At 39.1% G+C, this 26,397-nt stretch overlaps 2 protein-coding genes across 4 annotated transcripts in view; one reads left to right on the forward strand and one right to left on the reverse strand.

Annotated features, from left to right (window-relative positions):
* Positions 1 to 26,397, reverse strand: part of ctnna2 (catenin (cadherin-associated protein), alpha 2) — a 249,467-nt gene that overhangs the window by 93,754 nt on the left and 129,316 nt on the right. The window contains exon 8 of one of the 3 annotated variants that reach the window (XM_044029250.1): positions 15,655 to 16,405. The exons of the other annotated variants lie outside the window; for them this stretch is intronic. Within the exon in view, the coding sequence (XP_043885185.1) occupies positions 16,100 to 16,405 (306 nt within the window). The 3' untranslated portion in view covers positions 15,655 to 16,099. Of the gene's footprint in view, positions 1 to 15,654; positions 16,406 to 26,397 lie in introns of those variants that run through there. 3 annotated transcript variants of the gene reach the window in all.
* Positions 5,912 to 10,399, forward strand: lrrtm1 (leucine rich repeat transmembrane neuronal 1). The gene has a single exon (XM_044029251.1). It carries the CDS (start codon positions 7,073 to 7,075, stop codon positions 8,648 to 8,650), a length of 1,578 nt encoding a protein of 525 aa, XP_043885186.1. The 5' UTR covers positions 5,912 to 7,072; the 3' UTR covers positions 8,651 to 10,399.

Raw genomic sequence — 26,397 nt, forward strand, 5'->3', positions numbered from 1 at the left:
TTGGGTTAGGGTTAGATAAGCGGGACACAAACTTGAGATGTTTTTTGACTGCACTGCACCGCTTAGAGATTGTGGTTAACATTAATGCATAATGGCAGCAATCAGAGGGAAAAAGGTCAATGGTTTCAATTTGGCTTTAATCTTTCTTTCTTTGTTTTTGTGATTGTATACGGGCAAGGAGAGAGAAAAGCAAAAACAATATGCAGTACAAACAATGTGAGCTGTAATCAAACACAAAAGCAGTAATCACATAATGATCTTCTGTCTTTACTGTGAACATATATTCAACCTGAATAATGAAAATAGTATACCAGCTGCAGCCAGGTGGTACATTGGTTGACACTGTCACCTCCCTACAATTAAGTTCTGACTTTCTAACCTGGTTAACTAGGGCCTTGGTGTTTGATGTCCTCCCTGAGTCTTTGTAGGTTTTCTGCAGCTACACTATTCAAAATGAAATATAGAGGTAGGCTAATTGGAGATTCTTAAAGGTGTTAATATAAGTGTGGATGGGTCGTGTTTGTCCTGTGATACACGAGTGACACGCCTAATGTGTAGCCTGCCTGACACAAAATGTCAGCTGTCGTCTTCTGTGTTTTAAGTGTTTACACAGCGATGCTCCTTTGAAGAGCCAGGAGAAATTACACCCTACATCTCAGGTTTTGTAAGAGAGGTGTCTGAGCATGTTATCATATGTGCCATGTGCAACAGAAAACGACAGACATTCAGGTTGTTCTCACTTTGTGAGGGACCTACTTTATAAACACAGAGTACACACTTGCTATTTAAGTTTTGACACGCTGGTGTCTCGTGCAAACACATGCTTTGAGGACATGTTACTATCAGTCATCCGTGTCCTGAATACTCTTTGCAGACTCTTGATGATCAAAGCAAAGTTGAGTTCTCAAGTCTGACGGGTTATCTGCTGCTTATAAAAAGGCCACTGCCAAGACACAAGGGCTCGGGTTAGTCTTTACAATAAGCCACACAATACAGACATTTTGACTTGTGACAGCAAACAACCATGTAAAATATCAGGACTGTTAAACTGAATGTCAGACATTTTTTTTTTTTTTTTATTATTTGCATCTGTGCTGTGCTTCCAAAAAAGTGACAAAAAGCTCTTCCAAACAAAAGGGCCTATGACAGGGCATGGCTCCTTTCCTGGTGCAGTGGGGCGTCATTTATCACCTGACATTTTACAGCAACAAATGTGAATGTCATTTTGAAGTCTGGCAGATAATACTGTATATGGGTGCATTTGTCACAAAAAAAGTGCCCCCCCACCCCAAAAAAAAAAGACTTGTGATGCATACTAACACATTTTTGTTCAGACACAGCGCAAGTAATTACTGTCAAGGTGAAACTTTCATAAAGGACAAGCTCCAGTTAGCACCTGTGACAGAGATGCGGCAGAGATGGTTCCTCGAATCACATTTCACACCTGACCTTTCATCTTAATCTCATGTTTTCAAACTTTTTGCTTCTGAGAATGAAGTTTGATGAAAATTTATCAAATCAGAGGGCAAATGTACGTGTTGTAGTGCTACACAGTTGTGTGCAAAACTACAGGCTGAATTATCTCCCCAGGATGTAGGACTTAAAACATAATAATACATCTCCATCTGCCATCTGCACCCAAAATGGACTGTATGTAGAATTTTAGATTGCCGAGCTTACCTTGCAGTGATAATAGAGGTAAAGGCACATGTCATTTTCAGTAAAATTTACAAGTGTTTCAGCCTTTTGCATCAGAGACTCTTCTGTTCACTGTGTTCTGCTCTGCTTCATCCCAACATGAGAAAGGTTAGTGGACATATGAAGGATGTGGAGCCTTGTTTGGCTCCGAATGAGGCAATAGGCAAGAGTAGTCAGGACTATCAAAAAGTGAGGACATACTGCTTCAGAGAGCTGGATTTTGAAATGGGCTTGGTGGCTCTCAGTGGGATTTCTGCATCATCTGACAGCAGAACAAAGTTCCTTTGGCACACACAACCTATTCACAGGCAGGGTTTGATGTAGTCTCTGAAGCAAAACCACATAACAAGCAGAACACAGCTGCAAAAAAGATATAGACTAAGTCAAAATTGAGAAACATGCAATTGAATTAAATACTGGATGTAGAAAACCAACATATCAACCTGCCAAATGTAAGTGAAAAATTGGCAGTGGAAATAGCTATCAACTGTGGTGCCAGGTGAAGTATTTTGATCTTGTTTCTGTGTAAAAGGCTGTCCAACACTGGGAATGTTATTGTTAACACCTCACATCTGACATACCTGAGAGTAATTGAAACCCATGTATCCATCTATCGGTTATATATATATATATTTTTTTCCTCTTTCTGTGTGCTTTACAAAAAGAAACTGCAAGATATTTCGTTAGTAGTTTTTCATCTTATAATTTGTGCTGTTGATCTGTATCCCAAGTACACGTATTTCATCTGAGGTATGCAATGACGCATATGTGGTACTAAGCTTTGACTGCATTTGATTGGCAGTAGGTGTTAGTGTCACACATGGGGGTTCCAGTATCTTAGAGGCAGCCAACTACCTGGAAACTAAGAGACACTATGTCGAGTTTAACAAATATAGTGCTACAAAAAGTCAGGAGAATTTCAAATGGACAAAGACAAAGTCAGTGAAATAGAAGGCCACCATGTTCATGGCAACAGTGAGCTCACAGGTACACAGTACCTTCATGCAACTGGATGGAAACGAACACTATCACGATAATGATCAAAACTAAAAGCAATTTTGAATCATGCTTCATAAAGCGAACACTCAATTTTTTCTAATACTTTTTTTCCAAGGCTTATTTTATTTATCTCCATGTGTGCACAATGGCATATGTGAAGCCGCATGTTTATATCAGGCTTGCCATACTTCTTTATTAATTGTTCGTAAGTCAAGACAAACAAAAAAAATGAAAACGTAGGCTAATCGTGATGATGGAATTAAATATAATTTTAATGGTTATTGATTCTGAATCACAGAAAAACATCCTCCCAGTCTCAAGCTCCACTGAATATCACGATGGTATCGCTTACTGTTTTGTTTAACCCAGCTTGCCTAAGTACAAGCACTAATTATTATATTATTGTCTTCTATATTCTATAGGGAATCAGGAATGAATAACACTTCATACAAAACGTTCTTAGTTCAACCTAAGTTGCTGATAATATAATGGAATTATGTCATGGAAAAACTATAATGAATACATGTAATATGAACTCTCTGACCACTTACTGTATGACTCTTAAAAACATAGATAAACATCTATGGGGGTTGCACTCTTTTGTGGAATGATAGCATATGTCATATTCTTACCCATTGCATTTAGTCGCCTGCCTTGTTTTGTTGGACTCACACAGTCGTTCAAGTGCTCAGATTTAATAAATATTTTAATACTCTGCCTGTAATCATAGACGTCTTATTCCAGCACTCAATCCCAAACTGCAATGTTTTGATCTAAAACTCCTTATTATGTAGCGGTAAGATGGAAACTGGGGAAAATAACATTGCATTATGTATTTTAATTTTTTCCATATAAAAATGTAGAATGTTCTTTTTTGAATGAACTTATTTCAGACTGAATAAAAACATGGTTTAGGAAAAGGACCATTTTCTGTCACACAAAAGTATCATTATGTAAATGGCATGCACAAATCAAATCAGACTAAATATTTTGGTGTAACCTCAAACAATTAAACAAATAATAACTATACAGACAGTGAGACAGATCTGTGGCTAATTTGTTTATATTTTGTTTGTAATATGAGGCCCAAACTCAGGCTATGATTGCAGCTAAAAGGGAAATAAAATGCCATTAAAAGCCTATTTATGTGAAACAAAATGAGTATGATTATCTTCCATGATATGTTCTGTTTGGGCACAAGCGTCATGCTCACACACACACAGTCACATACTTTGACCCACACTTGTGCTGACTGTAACTGCAAAGCACAGCGCCAAAGCTCTTAAAGTCTTAAAACTGATGGTCTGGACACTCTCATCTCCTGTTCACTGTGTCAAGTCATTATAGTGCACCAAGTCATTAGCTGATGGCACAGCCATCCATTACAGCTAAAAGGGGATATAGAAAAGACAAAGCAGGGATGATATACACTTCAAGATGTCCAGATCGTAACGATGACAATTTTTCTTGCTTTTGCTCGGCTGCTCAATATATCTCTCGCTGTCAAACCTCCATTTCAAAATAATAACTGAGAAATTGGAAGAGTAATCAAGATGTGTTTTCCAAATCCAAATATAAATGTAACATTAACCAAGAAAAGAGGTTGTGAAATTTAACTTCCTTCTGGTTTTCATGGCAGCCATTATGCTTCTTCATTAGTATTTCTTTCTTAACAACCCCTTAACAAGTATAGGATCAATGTTTGGTGACCATACATAAAACATACATTAAAAACTGTATGTATAATGTAAGAATTGCACACAACTAAATTAGAAGTGCAGTTATACTGGCTGGAAACTAATCATAAAACTACAGATGTATAACATACTGCAGTGAGCCCCCTAGTGGCTGGCTACCAGTCACAAACAACACCGCCCCCTCCTTGATAGCAGATGGGACAAAGGCCAAATAAAAATAATTAATGAACACATTGAATGTATTTTTTTGTGTCTACAAAGATTTTTAGGTAGTTCTCATGCATGTGTGTTCAAGAGTTCCTTTTCCAATGGTTTTGGTTTTAATGGTTTATGGGATGCATTTTATATTTGGTGGAATATCAGAATTGACAGCTAACACTGACTCAACCTCGATACTGCAGCCTCACTCCACACTGACAACACACTGTCTCAGATACTTTGGCTTCAGTTTTATACAATCAGAAGAAGGTGGAGACACGTCTTCCATAGTCTATGCATCAGGATCATCGGGGATGTTTTATAATTGAAAACCCTAATGCATGAGGACACTACACTCAGTAGAGAAATAAAAAAAAAAAAGACCAGATGGTAAAAACATTGGCTGGCATGAGGAGGCATTGTTACAGCTCAATGTCTTTGATAATCACCGAGGAACAATGACAAGGCTAGGACAAATTCCACTGAAAAACAAGATGAGAGAGGGACTTCAGAACTAAAGTTTGAGTTTTATTTCAATGCTGATCGTATGTGGTAAGCAACTGCAAATGTATTCTGTAGTGAATGGATCGTGAAGGCATGATTGGCAATGGCATGGGATGTCTGGCCTCAGGGCAGTTTGATTGAATAAGGGAATGTTCCATATTCCAGGCTTGACTATACTTTATCCTGAATGTTTAGGATGGCTAAACAGTGAGTATTAATAGATTGAGATTCAGCCATTTGCAGTATATTATAGAGTATACCTATATATATATACTGTATATAATTATGTGATTTGGTTAATTTTAGTAGCAACATTTCTTCACGTTTTTTGTTATTTAATATGCGGCTTTTCTTCATTGTTAATATGCAAGAAAATGGCTCTTTGTTTCATGGGTTGGAACTAATATAGGACAGCCTTTCGTTTAATGGGCACATGTTATTTTGCAACTCTGAAATAAATAAAAAAAAACTGCTTTCTCACACAGCAGAGGCACACATAATATCGCCCAATTTATTACAGTCATTGAGAGAGGGAGGAAGAGAGAGAGAGAGAGAGCGAGACAGAGAGAGAGAGAGAGAGAGAGAGAGGGCGGTGTCATTAATGCTTCTGGGTTAAGCCCAGCCCATTCTGAATATGTAAATGTCTCAGGCACAGAGAGGGGGGGGGAGAAAAAAAAAGCAGCAAGAGAAAAGTGAAGAGGGGAGAGAGAGAGAGAGGTAGGAAGAGGAGGGGAGCAGCATGAACAAGCGAGTAAGCGATCAAGGGAAAGAGAGCGCGCGAGAGAGAGAGAGAGAGAGAGAGAGAGAGAGGGAAAGAGAGCAAGAACTCTGAATTGTGAGTGGCTTACGACACTCAGTGAACAGAAGGTGCTTCTGCATGCTCTGTCAGTGCACTGGTCTGCTGCAAGGGATTGCGCGCTCCTATGGTTCCCACATTTACCGCCCTGCCTGCCTACCAGTACCAGCCCTCAGCAGTCTCTTCCAGCTGGCTGAGAAAACAACCGGAGAGGAAGGGAATGAACAAAACCGGCGAGCTACAGGGAATACAAGCGGCTTCTTAACCAAGAAGAGCCATTGAGATGACAAGGAATACTGTTACACAAGAAAACAATGAACAGGGTTCACCTCTTAAAGCCTCTTTTTTTTTTCTCTCTTGCATCCATCACTGAAAGCACGATTACTCGCTTGAATGGATTTAAACATTACAAGGCAGTGATTGCTTCTAATGGACAATAACATGTGTTGACAGATCTGCTGAAACTTAAGCAGGAAGGGGAGAAGAACAGAAAACAGGAGCTATTTGAAAAGATTTTTCCTCGTTCCATTTTTTTTTTTTTTTTTCCTTTCTCCGCTTGTCTCTTCTCCCCTCTGATCATTGCAGCAGAGGACTGCGGAGGAGCTAAAGAGACAGAGCTCATGCATACAGACAGGGGAACTTGCACTTCCTACCATCTCGCTGAAAGCTACTTGAATTCCTTCTCTTTCTGGCTCTTTCACTTGAGGAGAACTAAGACATTGTAAGCCTGCCAAGGATCTGGTGTCCACTGAAAAGGGAGAAGGGAGGGGGGAGAATTTGTACCACAGTGGGGTCTTTTTTAGATTCGCACATAATTAGTGTTGGGGCACAAAGCGAGAGGCTGAATGGAGATTGTCAGCTTTTGGATAGGGGTGAGTAGGAATCTTTTCAAATAAGAGTGAGAACTTGTTTTCACCTGTCTACTATCCACCGACTGCTTGATATCTAATATAAGCACAGAGACTTTTCCTCTATCCTTTGATTTTTTTTCCAAGGATTTCCTTGTTTGACAAAATAAAACAAAAACACAGTACGACTACCTACAGCTACAAAACAAAACCATATTGAAGGGGATATAAATTATTTAAATAAGACGTGATGATAAATACGGTGTGGAGGTGAAGAAACAATATCCAGAGTGGTTCAATGGACATTTTCTCAGTGACATCCCTGGATATTTATGCTAATGGATTTCCTTCTAATTGGTCTGTACTTAAAGTGGCCACTGAAGAAGCCCCCTGGGTTGATACTGTGTTCACTGGGCATTTTTTTAAGAATGATCCCTTTGGTAGAGGGGGTTTGTCCGAGGCTGTGCCGCTGCGACAGCAAGCTGCTGTACTGCGAGGGGCTCAACCTCACAGACATTCCCCGCAATCTGAGCAGTGCCATGGGCCTGTCCATGAGAGAGAACAACTTGACCGAGCTGCGTGAAGGCCAACTGGCTAGTTTGTCACAGCTCACCTGGCTCTATTTAGATCACAACAACATTGACATTGTAGAGGAGACGGCATTTGAAAAGCTGAGACGAGTGAAGGAGTTGGACCTGAGCAGTAACCGGATTGAGAGTCTACCAAATGGTACCTTTAGGCCCCTCCCAAATCTGCGTATTCTGGACCTCTCATACAACAGGCTGCAGGCGCTTGAGCCCGACCTGTTCCACAGCCTTAGAAAGCTCACCAATTTGCATTTACGCTACAATGCTCTCAAATTTGTGCCAGTGCGGATTTTTCAAGACTGTCGGAGCTTGCAGTTTTTGGACTTGGGATACAACCAACTGCAGAGCCTGGCTCGAAACTCCTTTGCTGGTCTCTTCAAGTTGACTGAGTTGCACCTTGAGCACAATGAGTTGGTTAAAGTGAACCTTGCCCACTTCCCTCGCTTAATCTCTTTACGTACTCTGTACATGCACAACAATCGTGCCACAATTGTTGTCAATACCCTGGACTGGACATGGCATTTTTTAGAGAAGATTGATCTGTCAGCTAATGAAATCGAGTACATTGAGCCCCATGTTTTTGAGAGTACACCCAACCTCAAGGTGCTAATGCTAGACTCCAATCGTTTGACGGCTGTGGACCAGCGCACCCTGGATTCATGGTCATCTCTGGACAGCATCACCCTGGCAGGGAATGACTGGGAGTGCAGTCGCAACGTGTGTGCCTTGGCCTCTTGGCTGAGTGCCTTCAGAGGCCAGCGTGACAGTTCCCTGCTGTGTTCAAGCCCTGATTCTGCACAAGGAGAGGATGTGTTGGATGCTGTTTATGCTTTTCAGCTGTGTGATGATCCCCCAGTGGAGGCAACTGCAGCAGGTCTGTACACCTCAACAAGGGATCTGGCCCAGGGTGGCTCTGTGTTCCTGGGCCCTTTTACTCCCAACCCTTATGAAGGTGAGGGTAGTGAAGTGGTCACAAGTTCCTTCACTGTCACAGTGGGCCACGATGACCTGGAGAGCACCATGCAGATTCATAAGGTGGTGACCGGCACCATGGCACTCATCTTCTCCTTTCTCATCATAGTGCTCATGCTTTATGTAGCATGGAAGTGCTTTCCAGCCGGAATAAGGCAACTGAGGCAGTGCTTCAGCAGTCAGCGTCGTAAGCAGAAGCAAAAGCAAAGTATGCAGCAGATGGCTGCAATTTCAACTCCGGAGTACTATGTCGACTATAAACCTAACCACATTGAGGGAGCTCTGGTGATCATCAATGAATATGGCTCTTGCACTTGCCAACAGCAACCTTCTCGGGAATGTGAGGTGTGACCCTACTTTGTGAGTACATCCTTTCCTGCATTTGTCTGGATATACAATAAATCCCCTTCTTTTGGATACACTGGGGAAAGGAATATTATGGGATTGATGGATTAAAGGGAACTTTTGGACAGTTTTTACACAGCATCTCACTGTGATATAGAAGGAGTGTGCTTCATGCTGCTTGACTATTTCAAGGTGGATTTACTGCTACTGCTGTACTCTCCCAATTTGAGACTACAGGGCATAACATGCACCTGACTCTTGGACCTGTTGACGTTCAACAGCAAGGAGAGGAATTCATTAAGAGCAATGAGGCTTTTTCTTCTCATGGATTGATAACTGAGCTTTAATGTGTGTTTCTACTTCAGGACATTTGATTATTGTTTCAAAATCAGTTGGGGACACATACAAGAAAAAGACAAAGGAAAAAAACAAATATTTGTATTATGTAAAGAGAGTATTTGACAAGCATCTAAAATATATATAAAAAAAAACACGTTTAAGTTGAAATAAAACTGTAAAAATAAAAGTCTGTGTAAAATATGTTAAAAGACGAAGTGCAAGTGTGGACAAAAATGATACAAGCTAATCTATTTCTTTTTTGTAAACTACAAAAAAATGTTTAAATAAATGAATTGCTATTCACTAAACTCATTTGTATGTGAGAAGCCTGTCAGAGAGGATGAGTGACAATAGATGCAGTCTTTGCGCTCATGGACTGGAGAGCCATGTCTCTGCAGTGTATTGAACCAAAAAAAAAAAAGGGAATACATAAAAAAAGAAAAGAGAGAAAGGGCCAAGAGAATATCTGCATCTCATCTCCAATGTAAACTCCATGATCTGAATTTTCAATCTCTTCTCTGTTTTAACTTTCATATTTGTTGTTTTATCATTCACTGTGTTGGCTTGCTATCAATGTAGTTTCTCCCCTTCCCACTGCCTGTGTGTGAAACGATTCAAATGATCTATTTCATCTTAATCAGTAAGCATATTTTCATATTATTATATCATTATTTGTGTACCATCCAAGTAAAGAAAACAAAGTTTTAAAGATCTAAAGCTATGTCTCTCATTGTTTCTCCCTCTTTGGCTTTCACAGAGGACTGACGCCTCTTATCACTGAACCAAGCACACTGAAAACAACTGTCATTGAAACCATGCTTATTTACAATCCCAGCATTATTTAAATACTGTTAGAAACAATGGGGAAAAAAACGAAACACCAGCTTCAAGGAAAATTTGCACATACGATAAGCTCCACTGTGTTTTCATGTGACGTAACTGTTTGTTGAGGCCATTTTAAGGTGTATATAAAATATATATTTATATACACATACATAGAGTATATATGGCATATTGTTTTGCTTCCTGTGTTCATTGTGTAATTAGTGCACTGGCAGATGCTGTGCTTCTTGGGTTCTTCGACATTAGCGGTGTGCTGTGCGTATCCCCCTCACATGGGGATACTGTGAGGGAGATGGAGGATCACCACAACTGCAGAGAGAGGGAACAGACTGCTCTCTAGTGTGCATATTCTCATACTGTGGCTGCATTTTACCTACTCCGCACCATATTCTTGCAAATTCAACAGGAGGGGGCAACATCAGTGGACGCATTTGCTGTGGCTTTTTGAAAAAAAAAGAAAAAAAATCAATGCATCAAATTGCAAAGGGTTTTTTTTGTGTGTATTTTCTGCGCTAATTAAAAGACAATGTTTACAACTTGTAAGTTAGCAGGAATAAAAAAATGTTTCAAGAACTGACTGACAATCATTATAGTCCCAAAAAAACACTAAAAAAAAGTTACTATCAAAATCATCAGTATTGTTGTAAATGCAGCTGGTGCTGTGATGTTTGAAACAAAGGGTCAGAGAATCAGGTAAGACGTGGTCAGTTCCTACTTAGAGTGGACTTGGTGAGTTTAAAGTTGGGGGCCATTCAGAGCCTGTGAATGAGATCCACCTGCAAATAACTGTGCTAAATGTTGCTGAACTGTCTATTTGAACTGAGCTAATAATCAGCAGTTCTTAAGGCTGTGATTAATAAAAGAGGCAAACATTTTCATAGGGAAACAAACTGAAATTTGACTTGATTCTAGTGACAATAGTGACAATATTACCGGCTGGATATACATAGTAAATTACACTCCCTTTGCCCAAACAGAACATTGGATTTATTTTTGCTATTCTCATCCATATTAACAGAGGGGGTGTGCTAGAAATTGCATTTCATTAACATTGTTCTTCTTCAAAACATAGTCAATAATAAAATATTCAGTTGACAGCTAAGCACCTAGGATAACAATCATTTTAAACAAAATTAACTTATTTCCATATTTACCACTAATAAATGAACGCTAGATTTCCTGAGATTGTTGAACATGTTTTTTTATGTCCCTTAGGTGACAGGTCTCAAGAGAGTTCTGTCACCATCGCTTAGAAGTACTGAACCATAACACGGGTGACAGAATGTGTCTCTGTATATTTGTATGTATGCTTCTGTTCCAAGCTGTGTTATTAAGTTGTCGTCACACACATTCATTCCCAATGCCTAATTATACTTTGAATTTGAAGCTGGCTTAAGAACTCTGGACTTTCTACAATCATTAACATCAAACCCAATGCCTGAGGAAGTAGCTCATGTTGCAGGAAAAATAAAGTTTCTTTTGTGAGCAATTTGTGAAGCTTCCTCTTGTCCTCAAAATGTGCATCATTATCATTATTATTATTATTAGTATTATTATTATTATTATTAGTAGTAGTATTATTGTTATCATTATTATTAATAATTTTGTTTTACTTTTTGGCTTTTAACACATAGATAAACTGTGGAGCCATGTTTCAGGGAGTGATAATAGCATAACGTTCCTTTGTGGGATTCGTAGTCAATTTCTCGTTTATGAAACCAAGGGTGTCCCACTTTTAGGACTCGCCATAGCTGTTAATCACAACTTGCCGTATCATGTGAATGCAAATGAGTGCTTGAGGTATGGCTGGGCGTCCCTCTACCTCAAATTCTATCTAGTATTTCCAACCCCTTCCAACAGCCCGATCAACACGCAGCTGCAGGGTAAATTTGAGTTTGTGAAGATTCATTTGTATAAATATTGGATGATGTCTGGCAAAGAGGCCAGTGCAGGCACTATTGATTTCATTTCACTCTTTTCTTAAACAAGCAACCAGGGCAAAAGGTGATGGAGAATGGCTTTGAATATTTTAAAAGCTTTGAGTCTAGAGAGCTGACGTTAAACTACTTTAGACGTGTCTCTATTCCTCCTCACCCATCCACCCAACACCCCTCTGTATCCACACTGCAGAGTGGAGAAAGAAAAAAAAAAAAAAAACATCAATTCATCTAACTGACAATAGATCAAATCTCTGCTTGACCTAATCCTGGGGTGATAATTCCCCGTGGGAAGATATGTGCTCTCAAACAGTATCCATTATAAATGCCCTGATTGATGATACTCAGTAAAAATCAATACAGATGAGTGGTAACCAAAAGTATCATAGTGGTAACAGATGTATTCTGTTACACACATTTTCAACTGGGGACCCATTGTTGAGAACAATATGTTTTATCTCTATCACAATTCATGATTATTCACAGAACGATGAGAGCGTTGACATGGTGATTCAGTAAACTAATCAGATGACTGCAGATCAGCCTGAGAAAAAGGAAAGTGTGTGATTCTGCATCAGTAGTTGACCAAGGAAGCATGACATTTGTTTTGTAATTTGCAGAGCTGCAGCTGTTTGCCAGCCAGAGGATATAAAGTGCAGGGGTCATGAGCACAATGCACTTACTTAATAATTTCCAAGCTACATTAGAAAAAATAAAAATGTGGTGAATGTGTTCGGATGCAGTTATGTCTGCGCTTATTTGTGGTTATACATAAGACCAACAGACCAAAAAATGATGTGATTCCTAGTACGGGTGCTATGGACATAGGAAGTCACTAAAGAAAGGTGGATATGGAGGTAGAGTTAATGGCACAGAGCATAAAGGTCATGAAAATGAAATAGGAAAATGCAGAGGGGGGTGTGGGGCACAAAAACTGTGGCACTGTGTGTAGAACATATGACATGGGATTGTGCTAAAGGTCAAACAGTAACAACAGAGACCTGATAAACTCAAACGGTACAGGTTGTTGTTTCCTGAAACACAATTTAGCTCTACTATCAATCAGCAAACACACACACACACACACACATCTAGCCTCGTCCAAGTCGTGACTCTTGCTCAAACATTAAATCGCTCAAGAAAAGCGCACGGACGCCTTTCTATAATGTAAACGCAACAGTGCAATGCAGTATACAACAAATGGTGTATGCATGGCTGTGTCCCCGAGTGTACTGCAGGGTCTTTGCCTGTGCAGTGGAGTGTCTTGTCAGTGACAAAACATCACTCTGCAGATCTTTGGGAAATAGCTTGCATCACACAACCTGCAGTAAAGCAGGGGGGGTTGCCTTAGAAATCTTTAAAAAATAAATTAACCTGGCTTCCTGTGAGGGGTATCGATTGGGCAACATTCTGCCTTCTCATTGGGACAGGGACTGTGCTGCATAATTCACGCTTAACACCCCCTCATAACTGGATGGAGAGCTAAATCATGGGTGGCAGCATGTACTGCAGTAGGCACTAAGGAGCTGGTGATGACTAATGACAATGAGTGGGTGGCTTTTCACTGCTTCTTTTATAACAGGTGGGTTCGCAGGATCAATATTCTAATCATCGTCAACATTACCTTTGAATACAAAACCCCCAGATGAACACTTTTCTCTCCTATTGTTCGTTGCCTTCTATTCCTCTTTTTGGATGCAGGTTCTGTTGCTCGTGTAATAAGACTGCACAGGGGAATGCTACTAATACAGTCTTGGTGTACTGCACATACAGAAACTAATAATAAATAAATAAAGTGCAAATTACACTCACATGTCACATTGTTCAGAAGTATGCCATTTTACCTGGGGATTTAAATGTGAAACAAACACAGGGAAGCTCACAGTTTCCCTCCAAACCGTCCACGTTAAATACATTTACATAAACATACGTCTAACATGATGGTACAATTACAAGAACTACTGAGGCAACAATTCTCCGTGTAGCCCTTTAGCTTTTAATGGCCACTGCTTCATTTACATGTGCCACGCTTAAGCAACACTGAATTATAGTAATGACTGGGGAGTCATTATTCTTACCCACATATGGTTTTATAGGTAGAACTGCAGAGAAAGATGAAACTGGCTCGAGAACAGCTTGAATACGTGTTATACTATACTGAGTCTGAGGATAGACAAGGAAACGCTGGTCTTATCATGAGGGTAATTGCTGCACACCGTCCTGCTTTTTGTTCTGTGGCAGGATTTTATTTTTTTTTTTCCCCTTTTCTTCTTATTCTGACATTTTTTGGCTTTTAACTCCTTCCACATAATACTTCAACATAAAAACTTAATTCGAACTAAAAGCAAAAGTCTGTCAAGGTGTGGTAGAGAGCACAGCGCAACGCCGGGCACACAGTGATACAATAAGTTGTCACAGCATGTCAGCTTGTCACGCGCTGGTGCTCTTAAAGGGTCAGGAGTCAGGTGACGTCATAGACAGCTGTGCTGTATCCTGTCCTCCTCTGTGATAAGTCTCGCTCCTACAGAGGTATTTAATTTGCAATTTGCAATTACAGCGACAGCCCTAATAGATGTCTTTGGATTTGAGATCGATTTCCTACTTTCAATCCCTCATTTTCAACTTCTTTCTAAACACTCATACCAATGTAATGCAGCACGTCAGATTGGCTTCATCGTGAGCAGAGGACAGTTTCTTCAAAAATGGCCTTCTCTAGTTTTTAATATTGTTATTGGGGGTGGAGTGGCTCAGTGGTTAAGACCAGTACCCTCTGTGCGAAAAACATCATGGTCGCAATGGTCGCAAGTTCGATTCCACCCCTCGCTGATTGTATTCAATTCCATTGTAAGTCGCTTTGGATAAACATACATTAAATGACATGTAATGTAATGTAATGTTATTATCATTCATTCGTCTACCACATGAGGGTCGCGGGGGGGCTGGAGCCAATCCCAGCTGACACAGGGCAAAAGGTGGGAGATACACAACCATTCTCAAACTCAAACATACGGGCAATTCAGAGTGTTCATTTAAACTCTGCATGTTTCTGGAGTGTGGGAGGAAACCGGAGAGCCTGGAGGAAACCCACGCACACACGGCAGAACATGCAAACTCCATGCAGAAAGTTGTTATTAATATGACTATTGCTACTGTGCATTTTGTAGTCATTTGCTATGGCTACGTTGGATTGATGGAGAACATAAAAGTTCAGGGACAGCCATTGAGATAATGCCTGGCAACAGCTGGGCCTGCATCTGGGGCTCCATGTAACCTGTATTAAGTGCAAATGTGGGTCAGCACCAAATATTAAGTGTACTAATGCCGGCGGAAGTGTAAAGATTAATTCAGGACTAGAAGCAGGATTTTCTATTCATCTGTCAGTGCAATTCATACCTTTACAGAGACACCCCGTCAAAAATATTGGATATGAAAACCACCACACTATACATGGGAACATCTACACCTCAAAGGTACTTGGTTGAATTTTTGTAACACAGTCCTATCACACATTTATCAATAATCCTACACATGTCCATATTAAATAAAAAGGCCTGGAGACATGTATCCAACACATTCCAGCACCCACACAAGGATGGCAATCAATATAACGCAGCTTTCTGCAAGTGAATGTGTACTGTCAGTGCAAAGAGACAATTCTCTATGAAAGCACAGTCAATTATTTTCAATAACAAATTGTGTTCTGTGGTAATGAAGTGAAAAGAGAGTCACAGTCGTTAACAAATTCAAAAAATAATTGTAATGAACAAAACTACTGTATATTTGCATTTCACATCAAAAAGCTCTAAATCCATTTCTTCCACAGGTGGCTCTGAAGAAATAAGATTAACTACTTTGAAAATTAGACAAAAAAAGGGAAGAAAATGCTTTGGATTTTTTTTTTTTTTCTTGACTTCTAAATTAAGCTTCTTCAGATGAACTCCCCGTTTCAAAAACATCAGATGTGGGCAACAGCAGCTTTTAAATGAACTCAAATGAAGAGATTCTAAGGCAATAGATGAAATATGCAAACTGCGTAATGATTTCAAAACGCAGCCCTCCTCTTTGTGATTGTGACGACTGCTCACTCCTTTACTCAGCAGACGTCGGCTCAACATTTACCATGCACGCTAAATGAGCCATCAGTACGACTGCAACATGCTTCATTATTCATCCCTCAAGTAAAATGAATCCCAAACACTGCTTTATCTGCTTAAAGTATTGTTTTGCAGATACACCACAATAATACTTTCAAAGTATCGTTTTGAATAAAAGTTTACACAGGTTAAGGAAAGTAAAAATGCACAGCATTTATCATTTCCCATTTATCTGATCAGTGTCAGGATGAATAAATGCTATTCTGCCTGCTCTCCTTGCTCCCTCTCTCTTCCCTATCTTTGACCACAGATTGGCATCTTTCCAGTAGCCAATGAGATTGGCTGCATAAAATGGAAATACTCCATTCTCCAAGAGTCAGCTGAGCAAAAGGGAATGTGTTTACTGTTTGCAAAACCATTGTGCTATGCATTTCTGGTGCAGTGAATACTTCAGATGCAATTTTGGTAAAGCTTCTCACTGTGACAGTCAGTGCATACAAGCTAATCCACCCCAGAGGCTTAGCAATAAATACAAGAGATGGACTTACCTGCCATATTCAATGGAGGGCAGAAGACCAACGAATGCATTGAGAATGAAAGAAAAGAGAGAGAGAGCAAAAGAGGAAGACTTGTTAAAACACTGCATACATGATTCTATTTGCATTTAAATTCCTGACATTAAAATAGTTTTGTGAAAGTATTTTCTCATTTCAAGACCAACACGTATTTTCAATTTCCAAGTTCAACGTATTGCAGTGATATTAGACCGTCAGTGGTGGGGTATAATTGCATGTTTGCACTGCATAGACTAAACTGACAGAGCATTAAATGCCCTTACCTGTAACAGGAAGAGCATTAAGACAACTTTTTATTATACTGAACATCATTCTGCTGATCCAACACTGCTGGTTCAAATATAAAAGCGCAGCATAAAATGCATCTGTAAAATGTGTTGAATAAAATGTAAATGTGTTTGCCAATTTACACACACAATAGCAAACCCAACACGTGCACATCATCAAGAAAAGAAGTTTCACACATAATGAATATAGAATGGTCAATTGACTTTGACTGGAGAAGCAACATGATGGATTTGAGTCAGACTGAATGTGCCTTTCTCCAGTGGGCTTTCGTAATTCAGTGATGATCAAATGACTGCATTCTACACATCCACTACTCTCTACAGGTGAGTAGCACATTTCCAATGTGTTCCTTCTTTTCCATTTTTATTTGGCATCTTCTCCAATCCAATAACTTTTGAAAATGAACACAATATTTTGAACAAAATTAATTACAATCATCAAAGCTAATTGTGATTGTGGCAGCGACAGTGTTGCAAGTGGGGTGGTGACAATTGGGAATCCTTTCCATAGCATTGTCAAAAATTCATATGCATATATATATATATACATATATATATATATATATATATATATATATATATACATATATTTATACATATATAACAGATATGGTGCATGTATAGTATATTTCTTGGATTAGTGACTCAATCATGTGGTGAGAAGGCTAAAGGAAAACTGCATTTAAGGTCAGGTATCAAGTATTGTGGTCTGTGGATATTCAGTGGTTTGGGGACTCGACACATGTAAAGACATGTTTCTTGACCATATTTGTGTCTGTGACAAACAAACAAACCACATGTAATGATGAGTGACAGACATACAGCTCTGACTGCAAGAATGAGCTCTGCTAATATGCACGACTAATTAAATCCGAGCTGTAAGATCAAGGTTTGACTGTAGGAAATGAACAAAAAAATGTGTTATGTGTACACAAATGTGTACACGTTTGTCTTTATTGACCTGTTACATTAGTTCCCAACTCAAGAACATTATTGATTTATTATTGACAATGCGGGGTTGCTACAGCAGCGTGCCATGGAGACTTTGGTATCAATCCAGAAAACAATTATGTATTTGCGGCGTGTTATAATCAAACACAGGCATGTTTTTAATTTGTTTTAGACCTTATTTCTGATAAGGGTGGAATTTATAATGAGAACCTATTTTATGGGATTGTGACAAATAAAGGGGTGTTTTTTTTAACACAGATAGAACTGCTTTATGTTCTAGACAATTCCTGCAACCTTAATCCTTTAAGTGTCATCTTCAACAACATTAATTCAGTCTTCCTGACAATCAAAATGGTTGTTTCTGTCCCTGCTGTGTGGCTTAGTGTGCTGAGAATGAAAAGGCACATTGAAATGGGTTGGTGCATACATTCCCCAAAAAAGGTGTTTGCTGCACTCTGCATGCACCAAGGACGCACAACAGTAAGGTCAGGATCACACGTCGGCAGAATACTGAATAAGTCGCCCTCCTGGGCTGGGATTCTGGATCCAGCTCATCCTCTCCTGTACAGTGGTAAAACATCCCATATCTCAAACTCCACTGCCTCGGGAAGCTTGTGGATATTTTTCAACATAAAGCACAAAGTCTGAGGAATAAGAAATAAAAAAAGGAACATGTTTGTTTGCTACAAAAAAACAAAATTCTCTTTGGTCAGCTTATAATCATTATAATCATTCTTATACTGTTACTAGGCAACCACACATTCTACACTACTTTCTTGCTATTTCAATAGCAAGTGACACTGCAACTAAATGAGGAGGACAATTCCGCAAATCAGATACCATTTACTGTGATGAGAACCAGCCAATTCCACCCTTTTCTTAATTGCGTGTAATATATCAGTAGCATTGCTGTATAAAAAAAAAACAAAGACAGAAGAGAGCCAAAACTCTGTTCTTATGATTAAACAGCTGAGAAAAAGCCATAGTGGTGGTGTAGGCCATTTTTTTCCACACACAGCTGAATGCTTTCTAACTTGAGTTAGTACAGGCTTTCATAAAATACATGCAAGGTGTGCTAGGAGGATAAACACAAGGTGCCCTGGATACAGAAGCAGCATACAAAATCCTTTAGATCCACTGAACACAATTACAAAAGTCAGTGTTGGCTGCGTTGTGTGTGTGTGTGTGTGTGTGCGTGTGCGCAAACGTGTGTACGTGTGATCAGCAGCTTTGCCTGCTCTCTGTAAAGACCAAAGTCTTTCATTTCTATCAGGCTCATCCTTTATGTTTTCTCTCAAATCACTTGGATTGGACTTGAAGTTGGCAAAAAACAACGAGTCACTCTACTAAATGTATGACATTGCAAAAGATGCGAAAAGGAAAGGTAGATCAACATTGATTTAGCTGATTACAGTTCGCTTGATACTAAGAGCTTGGGTCTGTTGCACGAAAATAGAATTATGAAATCCAGGGCATCTGAGAAAGCGGGCCATAACCTATGCCACTAAGTTAATCCTTTAAGTCCGTTGCACAAATGTCAAACCAGGTTTTGAAGGCGCAGCTTGGCCAGGCCAGTGTAAGTCTAACTTATACTTATAACTTATAAGTTCACATTGACAGCTCTTTGAAATAGACCCTGAGGTCGATCACAGATTTACAGACACAGAAATGGAGAAGACGTGTGTCACCATGTGATCGACAGCTTTCTAAGAGGCGAAACACTTGATATGTAAAAAAGTAATACAGAGCTCATTTGAGCAAAATAACAGTTTTCATAACAATAACACGAGGTGGAGCTAAAGCAATGTCCCTAAAAGGCCGTTGCATAATCTAGGGTTGCACGATTAAACGGTACAATGTAGGTATCGGCAAACACTTCAAGATCTCTTGAAGATTTTCAAGATTTTATGCTTGTTTATTTTGTACAACAAAGATATGTTATATATACACCTGCTGCAATAAAACAAAGCAATCTTAGTTGTCCGTATTTTGCGAATGACTGCCTCCTGCTCCACCGAAATCATCATATGAACTGCGACCGTAAGGGAAAGTGTTTTGTGAAATCGACAATTCATGTTAGACGCATGTGGCACAGTCACATGCGTCAGGGGAGGTGATCAATATTGGTATAAAGTGACATATGTTTGCTATAGCTGCTTAGGGCCAGTAGACGACGCTGCGGTACTCTGCATATACAGTAGTTATTGATGAGTTGTTGCCTGCATTAAAGTCAGCTGAGTGGAAGATAAAGTTTCTGCACCCTTTTATTGATATCCAAAGATTTCACAAATACATGAGCCACTGACTTTATTGCAGACAGTTTGGAGAGTGCGGCAAATAGTGCCTTATTTAGATTTCCCATGTTCCCATTTGAATATAAAAAAAATGCTGCTTGCAAAAGCAAAAATAACAATAATAATAAATAAAATATAGTCCCTCTGTGGTGACTTCACGGCACCGTGCTGTACGAGGCTGAATTTTGGATAACCATCACTGGATAATCAATGCAGATAATCTATTTGTCAGTAAATGCCAAGGGGTCCAAGCCGTCCTGAAATATGCTCTCCTCCAGTCAGAGAGTCAGTTTAAATATCAGAGCGTTATCATCTAAAACATCGTCCAACAACAGGAATGCCATTGTGACAGAAACACAGATGATATTTGATTGAAACTACCTTCGCAACCTCATCGTTTTCTAATTATCTCAATAACAATAATACAGTATTACGTTAAAAAAAATGTTTCGATTAAACCTCTGACAACCACACAGACATCAGTCTTAATGAAATCCATATAACAACGACTATCTGAATAAAAATAACATTCAATCTCATGTAATCACTGTAATAGTTTAATGCAGGTTAGTTAAACTGAGGTAAAATAAATCAAGAAGATCATGAATAAGTGAATGATGAGTAACCACTGAAGAATTATCAAATCCTTGTTGTTTAGCCTGGTCTGGTCCATGCTATCTGCACAGCACACATCGCCATGGTAACCAATGTGCCCTTGCTTTCGCAGAACCGACTGAAGGCTAAATTCAGCCAGGATAACTGACGTATCCCGTCTTAATCTTTTAACCTAGTTTTGTGCAACTGGCCCCTAGTCAAATAAGAGCAGAACACACAATTCACCTATTTTGTGGAATTTCATTTCCACAAAGCCTTCAGGCAATGCAAGTGTTGCTTCCTCCTCCACTGAAAGCATTTGGGACTAGAGCGTGGGAGTGGGAATGAGAATTGTTGTTTTAAAGCCAGCGCTAATGAAACCCATGGGTCTGCAATGACAATGTGTTTGAAAGATAAAGTATTTGGTCAAATATTTGGTACAGACTGCTCAGTGTTGGCCATGTGTGTCCTTGTGTGCAAATGAATGGGCATGTACGACAATGACTCATAGCAAAACACGTCTGAAACATCAGGTTTTGACATTTCAAGAACTACTGGAAGCTGCCATATGGTTCTCTTTAATGTTTTTTCTCCTTTGAATGTCCTATGTTTTTAAGCATATGTGTTTGGTAACTAGGAATAAATATTGATTGAACTAAAATAACAGTGACCACTGAAAATTGACCTCAAATATATCTAATTTAATATCTATCATCCACACGATAGCTACAACTAATATTTGTGCACCATTAGACTTTACCTCTGTAAAAAACAAAACCATTAAAAGGTACAGTGGGTAAAATTTAGCGACACTTGAAGTGCCTACATTATGTCATAAGTCAGCATCAAAACTTGTAAGATGTTATTGTGTCCATCGTGGGCTATTGTAAAATAGCAGGTGATATAAGAACATAAGATATAAGTATAGTTATTTCATCTTTACTTTATTAATCTGATCTTTAATCAAACCTAATTATGTCAGGTCAAGAACAAAGTCAATACATCTACATCTTAAAGAGACAGTTACATTCAGTGCAGATTTGACTGAAAATGTGGCTGCCAGCACAAGGTAAACAATAAATAAATATACACATACAGTACATATCCACTCAACAAACGACTCACCTAATATGCCTGCTTACGTCTGCATGACCTTGAGGACATGTTTGACACTTATTCTCGTCTTTAACAGGTTTTTTTCCAACTGGAGGCAGATGTTTATGTGGCTTTGAAAACTACTCACTCCTTGCAAGTCCGTGGAGAATATAAAGCATTTTAATATCAAGACAAACAGGAGTTGCCTTGATGCTGTTCCATCACCAATTTCAGATGTGTTATTTGGTGACCGAATATAAATCCTTCAATTGGATTTATCTAAGTGACACAAATTTTCCAAATAAAAGAGGACTAGACCGGCAGCACCCGTGTGCCCACAAGTTTGAACACTGACTTATCTATAAACTTCAGTGTGGGAGAGTGAGCAGTGAACACATGGATATCAAGGACATAAGCAGGTGAAGATTTTATCAGGCACTGTATGTCCTTTTTTTAAGTCACTACTTGTGTCCTTGCTGGCAGCAATGCACAATGACGTCAGCGCCGATTATGTCCTCACGGCAAAAACCTTGGACTATCACTTTAATATTTGAATGTTATATTCTGTCTAATGTACACAGCTCATTTAGCTCAAATGTGTACAAAAACGGCTACAGCAGGACTCAAGCTAAGATGGCAAACAAGCTAAGATGTGAATGTTTCAGCTTCTCCTAAGAGCAAACAACACATCATTTATCGTCATCATTTCTCCACAGTTGAGGTACACAGCATACATTTCCTGTACATACATACTCTGTGTAAAAACAAGGAATATGAATTAGGGTTTAAATCTTGCAGTACATACAGTATTTTTCAGTACATTTGCCTGGAAATAAATAAACTATTTGTAGTAATATAAGTTTATAAGTTTATATATTAATATTCACACTAATAAAACATATCCTGAAATCAGATTCTTCATGCAAGTATCCGGCTTCCAGCAGCTAACCCTAACATAAATCCCATTTAGGGCGCGATTCATCCAAACAATGTCTCACTAAAAGTACATGCTCTCAGCTCCTGTTTATAAAGGGAAGAGACATAAATGTTTCACAGTCTATTGTGTGTCTCACATTGAAAGAAGGTGTGCTTGGTTGCACACAATCCACTTTACAATGGGATTTTTTTTTCTCTTTACCGTAATGGCCACTTCTCCTACATTCAGGACTATGAGAAAACTAATGTCCTATGTCCGTATATTGTAATCTCAAGATGCATTATCCTTACACATATGTATGTATGATGAACCTGAATTTGCCCCATTTTGTATGGTTGCAAGGAAGTGCCTGTTGGGTAAACACAGAAAAAAATTGTGATTTTTTTTTTTTTGTTGCTTATTTTTTGCAGAATAAGCAAGTTGAAATCATAAAGAAGCCACTCCATGCTTCAAATCACAGTATTGGGGGTCTTAACATAAACTTTGTATTTGAATTTAGGTCGTTTTATTGCTGTGAACCGATTCCTAGTTGGGGGTGTGGTGATACCACACCTAATTAGCATACTGAGTTTCACTGGCTATTCAAATGCTTTTATTGTTTTTTTTCGGCCAATCAGCTGCATGTTAAGGAGAACCTACATAAAGTAGGGTAGTAACTGCTACTGAGAAACACACATATCAACATAAAATAAACACTTTTTTAATATTATTATAATAATACATACAATGATTTAACTGGAACATTTTAAATATAAGTATTTAAGTGAACTTTAATGTTCTTTCATTCTAAAATAAAATGCATGTAAATGGTTGTAATGTAACAATGAAACTTTGACAATTTATGCAATGAAGCTTTAAGACTGAAAGTGAGTTATAGTTTTGGAGGGCAGAGAGTGAACAATGCCAAAATCCAATACAACCAGATGCTTCCCCAGAACAAGCATTGCCTATAGCAACCTACACAACCCCCTTGCAATTTACTGTACATTCAAGCAGGGAGCCACACCAAATATGTCCCCCCTCCTTCCACAGTGCTTGCACTCAATCTATACGGGTAAACAGACAGTGTTACCTATAGATGACGTACTGTCTATAGGACTATAGAGTCCATGCTGTGGGCAATCTCAGTTGTCAAAAACATGGAAATGCATACAGATCTTTGAAAAGAAATCACACATTTTGGGATAAAGATAAATGTTGAGTTGGCTTCTTCGGTGAAACCCAGTAGCCTTGTTTTAATTCTTCATTATGGTTTTATTCGCTTAGATGAAATAATCAGTGAAGAACCTTTTTTGCCCCGTTTTTCACAAACCCACGCGCCAACACATCCCACACTCACACATACACTGAGATGAGCTGACGGGCTTGTTATTGGCCACAGTGAAGGAGACTCATCAATCAATCATACATTAATGATTAGGCCATCTCTGGGAACATATTCACCTCTGCAGTCACACAGTCCTGGCCTTAAACATGCATGTAACTCAAAAATCAAACCACAAACAGTAAATTCAATAGCGTTAATCAATTGCTGAATCATTACTGGGGGGAAATAAATGATATGTCTTTCTGTGTCACATGTACAGCTGCAGCGACCAAAGGACCTGTGACATTATCACTAAATCATAAAAATCAGCTTATGGGGATTTTATCTTTTAATGCATTTGAAAACACGGTTCTATTATGTCTATTTAAGACAGGAAGTGAAAGGAAAGTGACAAATCACTTTATGAAGAACACTGGCATTGACGTTTTTGTCCATAGCAGTCATAAGCGGCTCTATACAGACTGGGTGGGAGGATAGGCTCTCCAGCCATTGTTGTTTGAGAGGCCAGTGAGCCTCTTGATCCCTGGGTAATCTCCTGCTATCTGTCTGAGTTATCACCTCTCCTGATTTAGGTCATCCTGGCTGCTTTCAGTTTTTTAGGCTGTCTCACATCCCCCCATGGAGGATATGCACATAAAATCCCACAAGCAGTGGGAAGGCACAGCCATTAATGCACAGTTCCTCCACTAAGACAGACAGACAATGTTTTAATGGCAGATTAAAACATGCCAGGAATTTCAACTATATACAGACACATATATATACATATGTATGTACATACATAGTTGAAACATGCATCTATATATACACACATTTACATTTTATAAACTTTATTCATGTCATACTAAAGTCAATTCAATCACAGTTTATCTGATAGCAAGTTATGCTGCAAATAGACAACTCCCCCACCCCATACTGCCAGGCATATTTCTTCTTTGTTTGCATTTGCATTTATTGCATTGGATCTTCTTATTATTCTTCCAGCTTTTCCCTTTTGGGGTCGCCTGAGCGCATCATCTGCCTTCATCTTGCCCTTATGTCATCTTCTGTTACCCCAACAGTGCTCATGTCCTCCTTCACAACATCCATGAACCTTATCTGTGGTCTTCTTCGTCCTCCAGCTTCTCTCTTTAGGGGTTGCCAGAGTGAATCATCTGCCTCCATCTTGCCCTGGTGTCACTTTCTGTTGTCCTAACTGTCCTCATGTCCTCCTTCACACCATCCATGAACATTCTCTGTGGTCATCTTCCAGTTTCTCCCTTTAGGGGTCGCCAGAGAGAATCATCTGCCTCCATCTTGCCCTTGTGTCATCTTCTGTTACCCCAACTGTCCACATGTCCTCCTTCACAACATTCATGAACCTTATCTGTGGTCTTCTTCTTCTTCTTCCGGCTTCAGCCTTTAGGGGTCACCACAGCGGATCATCTGCCTCCATCTTGAACTGGTGTCACCTCCTGTTGTCCTAACAGTCCTCATGTCCTCCTTCACAACGTCCATGAACCTTCTCTGTGTTCGTCCTCTTTTCCTCCTGCCCGGCAGCTCCATCTTCAACGTACTTTGTCCAATAAAATCACTATCTCTCCTCTGCATGTGACCAAACCATCTCAACCTTGCCTCTTACTTCATTTCAAATCCGTTAATCCAGAGCTGTACCTCGGATATGTTAATTTATTGCATAGAATAATTAACATTTTCAACAGTGTAAACTTTAGGTGGTGTATTAGACAAATGGATGAAACGTATGAGAATTATAATATACATACTGTTAACTTCACTTCCTCACTCATTCTGTTTGTTTACTGTTAGTCTAGCACTCTGTGCTAAAACACTGGTAATACCTAACTCTGTCAAAACCACCCACATTACAGAGGTTTCTACAAAAAATCAACTGCTAAAAACTGAATGTATTTCACATACAGTTACATCCACAGATACATTAGTGGAAGGTCACCTACATATTGTCCAGTTGTGATGTATGGTGTGTTGTGATCCAATAATGATTTGATCAGGTTGTATTTCACAATATAATAAACTCTTGTTTTTTTTTACTCGAGGTGTAAAATAAAGTTCATTTAATAAACACAAATTAACTATCTGAGTAACTAGATGTTGCAAAACTGTTCTCAAATGAATGTGTAATGCATTTGCCCTTTGTTATTCAGATGACATGACTGAACATCTTCATGACTGAAGATGATTCTTTTCTTGATTTATTTCCTGGTTATGTTTTATAGCATTTTAGGCAATATTTGTTTGTTTGTTTGTTTGTTTGTTTTTTTGGCTAAAATGTATATATAAGCTAAGGTTTGTCTGCAACCCAATTCCTCAAACAAATAGGCTGTGCTGAGCCTCATCTTCACATCCTTTCCATTTCCATTCACAGCTAACTGTAACTCACTATAAGACCCACAACCCCACCCTCAGCAACATAGCTTTCTTGCTCCATATCATCTCCTTACAGCCAACACTTCAGCTCTGTG

This window comes from Solea senegalensis, linkage group LG6 (genome assembly GCF_019176455.1).
Source record: "Solea senegalensis isolate Sse05_10M linkage group LG6, IFAPA_SoseM_1, whole genome shotgun sequence".
Lineage (NCBI taxonomy): Eukaryota > Metazoa > Chordata > Actinopteri > Pleuronectiformes > Soleidae > Solea > Solea senegalensis.

Coding starts and splice junctions, on each gene's coding strand:
- lrrtm1 (XM_044029251.1), top strand. CDS start 7,073: ATGCTAATGGATTTCCTTCTAATTGGTCTGTACTTAAAGTGGCCACTG.